At 43.1% G+C, this 11671-nt stretch overlaps 1 protein-coding gene across 1 annotated transcript; it reads left to right on the top strand.

Moving 5' to 3' along the window:
* The first annotated feature begins 366 nt into the window (after positions 1-366).
* Positions 367-3721, top strand: LOC121799135 (receptor-like kinase TMK4). Its single transcript, XM_042198476.1, has 2 exons — positions 367-2863; positions 2942-3721. Exons 1-2 carry the CDS (start codon positions 556-558, stop codon positions 3448-3450), a joined length of 2817 nt encoding a protein of 938 aa, XP_042054410.1. The 5' UTR covers positions 367-555; the 3' UTR covers positions 3451-3721.
* Positions 3722-11671: the final 7950 nt, after the last annotated feature.

The following is an 11671-nucleotide window of genomic DNA, read 5'->3' as shown; positions in this document are numbered from 1 at the left end:
TGACCCTTACACCTGCGTGATTCGACAAAACTATGCAGATCTATGTAGAGTAGGTGAGCAGGTTGGCGGTTATTAGACAAAATTGCCCTTCAAGTAATTTAAGGCATTTTTCGTCCGAAAAGTGGCTAAATAACCTTATTCGCAATTATATATTTTATTAGGGGTCATCTGGTGCTATTTTTTTTATTAGAGGTCACGGATGCAACATGTGAAAAATTACTCTTTGGGGACGGAACGGGTATAATATAAAAATTCCTCTGCTAATATACCATATGTTGAAAACATGGGAAAATACAAAAACACCCCTTGTTCCTCGTTGCCTTCACAATTGTAAAAGAAATTTCTATCATCATTTTCATTCAACAATCTTGTCTTCAAAGTCTCCCCATTTCCCAATTTTTAATTCCCTGGTGTTTCCTGTTCACTCTTATTCTCGCACGTGAGAAAGCGGAGGAGGAGCTCTGCAACCTCTCTCTCCAATTATCATCTCTCCCATTAGAATGCTGAAAAACCTTCCCCTCACTCCCTCTCAATGCTAGCCCCAATCCATCTCCCATGGCGACTGCTCCCCAGCTAACACTCGCCGCAGCGCCTCTCTTCCTCCTCCTCCTCACCTTCTCCGGCGCCGTCCACGGCGCCACCGACCCGACCGATTCAGCCGTGCTGAATCAATTCAGAGAAAATCTCGAAAATGCAGAGCTCCTGCGATGGCCCGCCAACGGCAACGACCCATGTGGGCCCCCCAGCTGGCCGCACGTCTTCTGCTCAGGCGGAAGGGTCACTCAGATTCAGGTGCAGGGCTTAGGCCTCAAAGGCCCTTTACCGGAAAACTTCAATCAATTATCCAAACTCTCCAACATCGGCCTTCAGAGGAACCAATTCACCGGAAAGCTTCCGTCTTTCGCCGGTTTGTCCCAATTGAAGTATGCCTATTTGGACTACAACGAATTTGACTCAATCCCATCTGATTTCTTCGACGGCCTCGTCAATTTGGAGGTGATGGCATTGGATTACAACCCTCTCAACTCCACCGCCGGCTGGTCCCTGCCGCCGGCGCTCCGGGGCTCCTCTCAACTCACGAATCTGACATTGATGAGCTGCAATTTGGCCGGACAGCTGCCGGAGTTTCTAGGGAACATGTCGTCGTTGCAGGTTCTCAGGCTGTCGAAAAATCGACTCTCCGGGGGCTTTCCGGCGAGCTTTAGGGGCTCTGTTGTTTCGCAGCTTTGGTTGAATGATCAATCTGTGGGAATGTCTGGTTCAATTGAGATTGTTTCCACTATGGTTTCCCTCACTAGCCTCTGGCTTCATGGGAATCACTTCACAGGTAGAATTCCTGAAAACATTGGTGATTTGGTTTCACTGCAAGATCTTGACCTCAATGGCAATGATCTTGTTGGCTTGATTCCTGCTGGTTTGAGTCGGATGGAATTTGTTAGGCTTGATTTAAATAACAATCACTTTTTGGGGCCTGTGCCTAAATTCAATGCTGCTAATGCTACTTATGAATCAAATCCATTTTGCTTGCCTAATCCTGGAGATCTTTGTGCCCCTTCGGTGATGGCTTTGTTGGAGTTTCTTGATGGTGTGGGTTACCCCGATAGGCTCGTGGGCTCGTGGTCGGGTAATGATCCGTGTGAGTCGTCTTGGTTGGGAGTAGTGTGTGATGCTAGTGGAAAGATCAGTACTTTGAACTTGCCTCATTCTAATCTCTCTGGTGTGTTGAGCCCTTCCATTGCCAATCTTCAATCCTTAACTCATGTGTATCTTCAGTCTAACAATATCTCTGGTGTGATCCCATCAAATTGGACTAGTTTGAAGTCTTTGGCAGTCTTGGATTTGAGTGACAACAATCTTTCTCCTCCTCTTCCAAAGTTTAGTGGAGTGAAGCTTGTTTTAGGTGGGAATCCCTATTTGAATCCATCTCAAAACAGTACCACATCATCTCCGGGTCTAAATTCCTCGTCTGGCTCTCCTTCCTCATCCGGTGCTTTCAATACCACACGTCGTCCCTCAGCAGGGAAGCGTTTGAATAAGCTGTATGTGATTGTTGCTCCGGTTGCTTGCTTTTCAGTTCTGATATGCTTAGTTCTGCCTCTTTCGATGTACTCGTGTAAGAAGAGGAGAGGCAGGCTGCCTCGTCCGGGCTCCCTCGGGGATCCCTCTGATTCAGGCAGCATGGTCAAGATTGCGGTCGCGGATAGTACAAACAGGAGTGCTTCCTCCCCGACCTCTGTCAGCGTGAACAGCGGACAGTCTCATGTGATTGAGGCCGGGAACTTGGTGATATCGGTCCAAGTTCTTCGAAACGTGACCAAGAACTTTGCCCCCGAGAATGAACTCGGGCGTGGCGGGTTTGGGGTGGTTTATAAGGGGGAGTTGGATGATGGGACCAAGATAGCAGTGAAGAGGATGGAGGCGGGCGTGATCAGCAACAAGGCGTTGGATGAGTTCCGATCAGAGATCGCGGTGCTATCCAAAGTTCGACATAGGCATTTGGTCTCTCTGCTGGGATTCTCTGTAGAAGGGAATGAGAGGATTCTGGTTTATGAGTATATGTCTGAGGGGGCTCTGAGTAGCCATCTTTTCCATTGGAAGAAATTGAATTTGGAACCTCTTTCTTGGAAAAGGAGGCTGAATATTGCCCTTGATGTTGCTAGAGGCTTGGAATACCTTCACAATCTTGCTCATCAAAGCTTCATTCACAGAGACCTTAAGCCTTCCAACATCTTGCTCGGTGATGATTTCCGCGCAAAGGTCTCGGATTTCGGCCTCGTGAAGCTGGCCCCGGATGGGGATGGGGAGAGGTCTGTCGTCACACGCCTTGCTGGGACTTTTGGATACCTTGCCCCCGAGTATGCTGGTAATTAGCATTTCTTGAATGATTGTTTCTCGCGCTTAATTCGATACGACTCAATTAATTTGATGTCTGCTTGTGCAGTTACTGGCAAGATCACGACCAAGGCGGACGTGTTCAGCTTTGGCGTTGTCCTAATGGAGCTGCTGACGGGAATGATGGCGCTGGACGAGGACAGGCCTGAGGAGAGCCACTACTTGGTCGCGTGGTTCTGGCAGATAAAGTCGAGCAAGGAGAAGGTGATGGGCGCGGTGGACCCAGCGCTGGAAAGAAAAGAGGACGTCTCGGATAGCATCAGCATCGTTGCTGAGCTGGCTGGGCACTGCACGGCCAGGGAGCCAGGGCAGCGGCCTGATATGGGGCACGTTGTGAACGTGCTGGCTTCCCTCGTGGAGAAGTGGAAGCCGCTGAAGGACGAGGATGAGGAGTATTGCGGGATCGACTACAGCCTCCCGCTTAACCAGATGGTGAAGGGGTGGCAGGAGGCGGAAGGGACGGACGTGAGCCGTATGGACTTTGAGGATAGCAATGGCAGCATCCCGACGCGGCCTGCCGGGTTCGCGGACTCCTTCACTTCGGTCGATGGCCGTTAGTGTTAGCTATGTATTATGATGATGTTCTTTGATTTTATTTTTTTTTGTTTGATTTTGTTGGTGTAGATAGATTGTGTTGTTGATCATTTTTGTTTTTTTTTGTGATGTTGTAAGCAGTTTTTTTTTTGTTGACTGTGTTTTTGTTGTTTGGTGTTAGAGTTTACATTGTTTGATGCCTTTTTTTTGGCTTTTGTAGATATTGGAAAGTCACTCACTTCTGCATTCTTCTTTACTGATTATTCCTGAATTAATTTGTTATTTTGTGGTGAAAGGATTGGTTGATTAAAATTGTTTAGAGGCGTCGGTGTAATATTTTGCGGATTCATTTTTATTTTGATTTTGATTAATATAAATTTTTTAGTATTTTATAATTCTTCGAAGCACAATATATGTCAAATTTCATTTTTAATTTGTCTCATAAAAGATGTGACATTTTTATTTTGAAAAAAGTTTTCTCTCACATTAATATAATGTGACATTTTTAGTTTGTCTCACAAAAGATATAACATTTTTCTTTTGGATTTTTTTTCTCTCACATTAATATAAATATATTGTTTTTTCTCTCTACCTAACACAAAAAACATCTCATAAAGTCTCGTATTATTCTCCTAGCATGTCATTTGTTATGAGATGGATGGAAAATTACTTAGATATTCTTATATTCTACTACTCTCTCCATTTCATAGTAGTGGAGACGTTTCTTTTCGGCACGCGATTTAAGAAAAAATATGTTAAGTGAGTTAAGTAAAGAAACTAAGAAAGAATAAAGTAGGAAATGAAAAAAGGTAGAGATGAAGAGAGAATAAAATATAAACGAGTAAAATAAGTTAGATGAAATATATTGATTTTTACTAAAAAGAAAAATGACTCTACTATTATAAAATATATCAAAATGACAAAATAATTCCGGCGAGGAGGAAGTATTTTTTAGGATTACAACTGAATTTGATTTGAAAATTTAAAAAGCAAATATAATTACGTCAATGCAACAAATGGTAGTCAAATCAGCGTCCAATACCTCGTTGTGTTGATGTAGAACGTGATGGTCAATTTGAGTGGCATGTGTAAGTGTGACATGTCTGGTTGTCTAGTTGTCACATTTGATCATGTGATCATAATTGAGGTTAAATGATTGGTGGATTATTTGGAGTTGTCGTAAATTTATTAGTGGAGAGACGAGGTAATCCATACTTGGTCAGGACTCTATATTGCTCAACTTGACACGTTTAGAGCATTAGCAATGGGGCACCCTATACACCGCCATGTCATCATTTTTATTCCCATACTTTTCCACCTGCAGTAGGACGCCCTAAGGCGCACTCTATATGTTTTACTATTATTTTGTTAATTAATTTAAATATTTTCAAATATATAATACAAACTAATTAAAAACTGGCGAAGACTGCATTGATTAACAAAAGTTACACGATTCAAGTTGGCTAATCTACGCAATTCCCAACTCCCGGAGCTTGTACGCGCTCGGCGGCTTCGCCTCATTGTAGCGCTCGGCGATGCGCTCCCAGTACGCGAGCTGCTTCTGGTTGTTGGCGAATATCGGGTCCTCCGATATATCCACCCAACACCTCGCCAAGACGAGGGTTTCATCCGGCTGGTAGTTCGTACGGCCGGTGGCGTACTCTTCATTCATTGCCGGAGGTGGCAACTTGTTCGCGCGGTGCTGGATCCGCTTCTTTTTTGGCGGGGGCGGCAGCGGCGGCGGCGCGGCGGGAGGGGCGGTGGGTCGGTTTGGAGACGGCTCCATGTCAGACAAATCATACGAATCCGTACTGAATTCAGGATCGTACTGCGTGTTGGCGTCGAACGGCCGATATTCGTCGGGTTCTGTACCCGGCCAGTGCGCATCACCACTAAACATCAGACTATTGGGACTTGAATCCATTTCATAGTAAATGTGAGTTTCGAGAGTGGAATTGTGAAATGAAATGTTACAAATGAGGTCGGGGTAAGGGGTATTTATACAAATTTTTTGAATTTAGGATTAAAAATAAATAAAAAACGCGTGTCATCGTCCGTGACCATCGTCCGCGGAGCCCACAATGGTGCCCGATGGTGCGGACGATAGGCCATGGTCCGCGCTTCTTCCGCGCCCGAAGCTTGTAACACCCCGAAAATTTGTGACTTATTTTATTTTATTAATGTGGATGTTGAATGGGAAATGCTTTTATGAAATTTAATTTCCATGTGATTGAGTTAATTATGTGAAATTAAATTAAGTGGGATCATGCATATATTTCTAGCCATATTATTTGGAATTTTCGGCCCTCCATTGGAAATAATACTTTCTTTCTTGGATTTAATTAATTGCTTTGGGATATTTATCTAAATTAAATCCAAACCAAATTATCCCTATGCTATTCTACATAATTTTCGCCCATATGCCTTTCAATTACTTGTGGGATTAATTTATTTGTTACCTATTTTGTGGGAGTCTTTTCATATTCCTATTTAATTGAGGATTTAAATATATTTTTAAAAATACTCCCCTAGTACACGTCCCTTTTCCCTATTTTCACTCTACAATTTTTTTATTTTTATTTATTTAAGTGGGGAATTAATCCTAGAATATAAAAAGGGAGAAACCCAAACCCTAGCCCCATTATTTCAACGCCTTTTTCTCTCCCTCTTCTCTCTCCCACACGTTTTTTCCTCTCTTCCTCTCCTTCTCCACCAATTCTTCACCAATCCTTTGTTCTTGCATTAATTTGGAGTTAGAAATTCAAGATTCATCGAAGAATCGCATCAATTATGTTTCATACCGATTGTTTTTGAACACAAAAGGTATATTTGAATTCTCTTTCTCATCTTTTCCATTGAATCCTTGTTCTTGATTCCCTCATGCATATAGTGAGTGTAGAGATCATAGATCTCAAAGTTAATCGGTTAGGATTGAGGCTTACATGAGAAAATATATGTGTATGCGTTTATTGATGTGGATGAATGAACTTGTGGATGATTTGTTGGTGAATGCTATGTGAATATATGAGAACATGATTGTGAGATCTTTTTGAAGCATGATTATTTGTTGGAAGCATGAATATATGTGTTTGGATGAATGTTAGATAAACCCTAATTCGAATGTGTGAAGCATGAAAACTGTGGTGTTCGGACAGTAGGTTCTGACGAGTGTTTGGCCAACCAAACGATCTTATTTTGGCACGAATTTTTAACTGAGGAAAATTTGAGATGTCTTATGTGTTGTGTATAAATTTCAGACTCTTTTGACAAAAGATGAATTTTAAAAGAATTTTTAATGTTATCTGCGCAGTTCTGTCAGACATTGTATTCTCGTCCAGTGAGTTTCGTTTTTTGATTTGACCGACCTAAAGATGTGATTTTGATGTGAAATTTTAATTGGATATTATTTGATGTGTCTACTGTATTGTGGTAAAATTTCAGCCCCAACGGAGGATGGATTTTTAATGATTTTTACAAAACTACCGCGCAGTTCTGCTAGATTTCTGTCATGTTAAAATAATACTTGTTGTCAAGTTTTAAGTGAATAAATGATACATGCGTGATTAAGGAACGTATCTTATGACGTGGTTATGTGTTATACGTTGAGGTATAATATGGGGTGTTTCCTTATGTTGGTGAACGTTTGGGATGTGTAATTTAAGAAAACGATGAAAGGAACGATATGACATGCATGATAAATTGTATTGATGGAAGGCTGATTGTGTTGTATTATGTGGTTATGATGCTGATAAGGGTTGTTGTGCGTACGTGGGTACGAAGAGCATGGATTTCAATAAAGTTGTGAACCGTGTTTGTAAGCAATCGAGGTGGGCTTTCTTTTACAAATCTTTTATTTTCTGAAAATATGATGTGGTGTTATAAGGGTGGTTTAAAGTGTTATGTCATGCCATGATTGTTTCGATGTTGAGATTGTTGCCTGATGCCTAGTTCGTTTGAGCTTGCTCCGTTAGGCTATATGGCTATGTTGAGATTGTGCTTGATGCCTAGTTCGTTTGATCTTGCTCCGTTAGGCTATAGAGCTATGTTGAGATTGTGCTTGATGCCTAGTTTGTGAGTTCGCTCCATTAGGCTATAGGGCAATGATAAACGAATTCAGGTCTGAGTAGGGCCGCAAACCCTATCAGGCTGTGTACACAGGTGGGATCGGGAGCCGTCCTTGCAAGTCGGCCGGTCTCGTGGGCGAATAGTGTGGCCACACCTTCGTCGCACTATGGTAAGAGGATGTGAATGATTGATTGATTGATGAGAAAGTGGGGAGATTATTTTGTCTAGCCAGACTATGAAAATGTTTTTGTGTTCTCGATGATATTACTACATGTAAAACTCGAGTTCACTGGTATGGATGACATAACTGTTATAAAATGTTTTCGGCATGAACCCATTGAGTACAACAAGTACTCAGCCCTGCATATGTTTTCCCTATGTGCAGGTTGAACGGGATGTTGCAGCGGATGTTGAGTGAGCTTTAGGAATTCCCGGATGCGTCGTGTCTTCATACATGGGCGTCATCCTATGACTCTCCTTTAATATTGATTTTTTCCGCTGCCTTGTTTCGAATCGTTCTTGATAAAGTCTTTCATTTTTCCCCATACTACGTTATGACATTATTTACCTTGAGACATTAATCCGTTGTTTAACTATTCGATAGACCAAAATATTTCTTTTTGAAGTTAATGGGGTTTTCATATTCAATCTCATCCTTTATTGTTGTATTTCATTGCGTCCCCATTTTCTTCCCCGCTCCTTAGTCCCTCCCCTCGTCACGTTTTCCCCGTCTTCACTATCCTTAGTAAGGGCGGCCGTGACACTTAGGGCGTGGGCGTAGGGCGTGCCATCGGGCGGGCACCCACAATGGAGCCATCGAGCGCGCCCGAGGACGATGACACGCATTGGGCGTACCATCAGGCGCCCCATTATGGGTGCTCTAAGAATCATCTCTAAAAACACATAAATGGCATAATATCTTACTTGCATATATTAAGTTATATTCTAAATTATTTCAAAATATTCTAAATAGTAGTGTCATGATAGTACGACAATAACAAGCTAACTAAAAGAAGACTATTGTGCTAACTTATTTATGAAAATTGTTTATGAGGGTCCATTACCTAACATATGCACATGATTATGATGATCCACTTGGGGTCTCTATTCTCTTGGCTCAGATTATTGCAAAAATTTACTCCAATATAGTAGAGTTTAGGCAATTGAAAATAGATAAATGTTAGAGAATGAAGAATGAATCTGGTATCTATAGGCTATAGGTACAGTCTACAGGCAATATACAATTGATCTAGCAACGGTAGATACTAAGAGCATCCACATCGGCGAGCTGTAGCTCCCGTCCGTGTCAGCGGCACGGCGGAAGCAACGGTAGATACTAAGAGCATCCACATCGGCGAGCTGCAGCTCCCGTCCGTGTCAGTGGTGCGACACCGTTGTCCGCCGCTGCGCTCTTGCCGCTGGCACGGCGCTGCTCGATGCATCGAGCACGTCCGTGCCAGCCAGCAACATACGTGGCAGGCGGTGATTGGCCAGCGAGTACGTTTGCGCTCTTCCCACTTCCCAAAAAATTATATCCGTTTTCTACCCACTTTTAATTTATTTTTCAATTTTTCCCCCAAATATACACATTTTCATCTATAAATACCCCCACTTTCACACCTAAAAATTCACACCACAGTACGCAATTCTTATCTACATTATCTCATTTCCATTCTCAATTCTCAATCTTTCTTCCACTCCTACAACATAACAATGTCCGGCCATGACGATCACCCCCGGCTCCCACGGTCGAAACCCCGAGTGGTTCGGTTCACAACCATTTCCTAATCCGGAAACGGAATATTCGGCCCCTTCTCAAACCCAAGGTTCGGAAGTTCCGGGTGGCTACCGGCCTTACCCGATCGACGACCAAGATGCCCCCAAAGGGCAATACGGGTGGACACCCGAGCCTAGAGCGAGGTCGAGCGGCCCCTCCCAAACTCCGACTCCTCCTACTCGCGGTGTCTGCATACCGTACACTCCGGTGGAGATGGAGCAATTGTTCAAAGCGTTCTTGTCAATCTCCGAAGATCCGGAGGTTGGCATGAACCAATCTGGTCATCATTATTGGTGGCTGATAAGGCTAATTTCATGCATTGGTCAGGGGATTAATTTCATGCATTTACGGGGTCTGACTCATCTTTTTAAGCCAGGTGAGTGGAAATTTGGCGAGGGAAATTTGGCGATAAAGTGAACAATTTGATGAAAAATGACCAGACGAAGGAGATCGCTAAAGCTGAAGGGCAGAATAGAGATTTCTGCGAAGGCTTCTAGAATGATCACCTCCGCATCTATATAAAGGAGAGAGCATGCAAGACTCGGGGGACTGACTTTTTTGGCACTTTTATTTTGGCTCTCGGTTCACTCGCAAACATTCCTACCCACTTGGGTCTCGAAATTTGAGGGGTTGTGGGGATCACTTGCAGTTTGGTTGTTGTATAACACCGTCCTCACGAAGGGCGAAGATACAATTTACTGCTTTTATTTCGTTTCTTGCTGCGAATTTCACCGAGCTTCGCTGTTCGAAGCTCGACTGTGTTGACTGTCGTATTTTCGTTGATCTTATCTACGCAATTTCCATTTTCCGTTATGATGATGTTGCTTTCGAGTATGGATGATGTTCGTTTATGAGTTTATAGTTATTTACTTGAATGGATACTTTTCGCACTTGATCTATTGAATTGTAGTAGAATCGTGAATGGTTTATCGTTGATCGGAGCAGATTTGTTGAATCAGAGTATATGGAGTTAATTTTGGTTGTAATTGGGTTCAGATTGCTTGGATCCGGAGTGGATTAAGCGTCCGACGTGTGGATCTGAAGCAGAGTTGTCTGATTGTGCATGAGTTTGATGTTTCATTTCTGTTTCCTGCTCACTTCGTCTAGTAGAAGTAGATCTGTTGGTTTCCGGTAAATCGTCAGTTTCCGACGTCCGAATTTGTATGTCCTGTTTGAATCTAGTTATTTACTCTGTTATCTCCATGTCCGCGTTTAAATCAGGTAACGAGATACAGGTTGTTGTTAGTTAAATTCATAGTTTGTTTTTTGCAGCTTTTCTTCCGTACCTTGCTGTTTTAGGGAGATGGGCCCCATTGCTTGCGTTCTTTCTGTCTAGCTAATTTAGGTAGTTGTTTACTAGGTCAAGGAAATTAGTTTGAGAGATTGGAGTTAAGAATATGTTCCAAGCCTGCATGATGTTTACAGTTTCCTAGGTCTAGTGTTAGATTTAATTCCTAATAGTTTACCTCAACCCAATTTTGCGTGGTAGCAGCCATTTACCTTTCCAGAGTCTTCTGAATGCCTTCCTACGCGTCCATCTTCATGGGATCGATCCCTGCTTCCCTGTACTAATTCATAGTATAGCGGGTTGAGGGTTTTGAATGTGGAATTTGTGTGTTCGACGACTGAGACTTCTGAGATCCTCAGAGTTCCTAGACCTCGTGATCTAGCGGATTTTCTGGTTTGAGAAGCCCGACCTAGCACAAAAAGCACACGCGGTTCCAATCACTATCAAATGGCGTTGTTGCCGGGGATGGATGGCGTAGTTTGTGATTGTGTTTAGAAGATTTTTGGCGTACATAGTTTTGATTTTTCTTTTTCCTTTATTTTCAGTTTATGAGCAGAGGCGCACGGTTTGGACACAGGGGTAACTTATCTGGGTGGAAGAACGATCAGTTTACTTGGCAGGTCAGGGACACATCGTCTACTGTCACCACCAGATCAGGATTATCTACGGGAGATCCATTTCCGTTTGGTTCTGAAAGTGACGAGGATTGGAGCTCGTCAGGAAAGGAGGATCCCAAGTCGTCTTCAGAAACAGATACAGAGGAGGCAGAGATCAAAGACATGACACACGTAGCCGATCCAGATCCGGAGATCGGCTCGCTCACTGCTCATTTAGATGGAGAGCCAGCCCAGGATATAGTTATGAATCCGCGTCAGAGGGCCATCGATATTAAAACAAATGTGTTAGGCATTCTACCGACGTTCTCTGGACGTAGGAACGAGTGTCCATACGAGTTCTTAAATGAGTTTAGCAAGCTGTGTAGTATTCAGAAAAGGCCCAACGACACAACAGAGGAGGATTATCGCCTACGTGCAATTCCATTTGCCCTCAAGGGGGAGGCTAACACATAGATACTAAGGCTACCTCCGGATTCCATCCGTACATGGAGGGATTTC

This window comes from Salvia splendens, chromosome 4 (assembly GCF_004379255.2).
Source record: "Salvia splendens isolate huo1 chromosome 4, SspV2, whole genome shotgun sequence".
Taxonomy (NCBI): Eukaryota; Viridiplantae; Streptophyta; class Magnoliopsida; order Lamiales; family Lamiaceae; genus Salvia; species Salvia splendens.
Note: the sequence above shows the minus strand (reverse complement) of the source record. Positions and strands in the feature narration are given on the sequence as shown.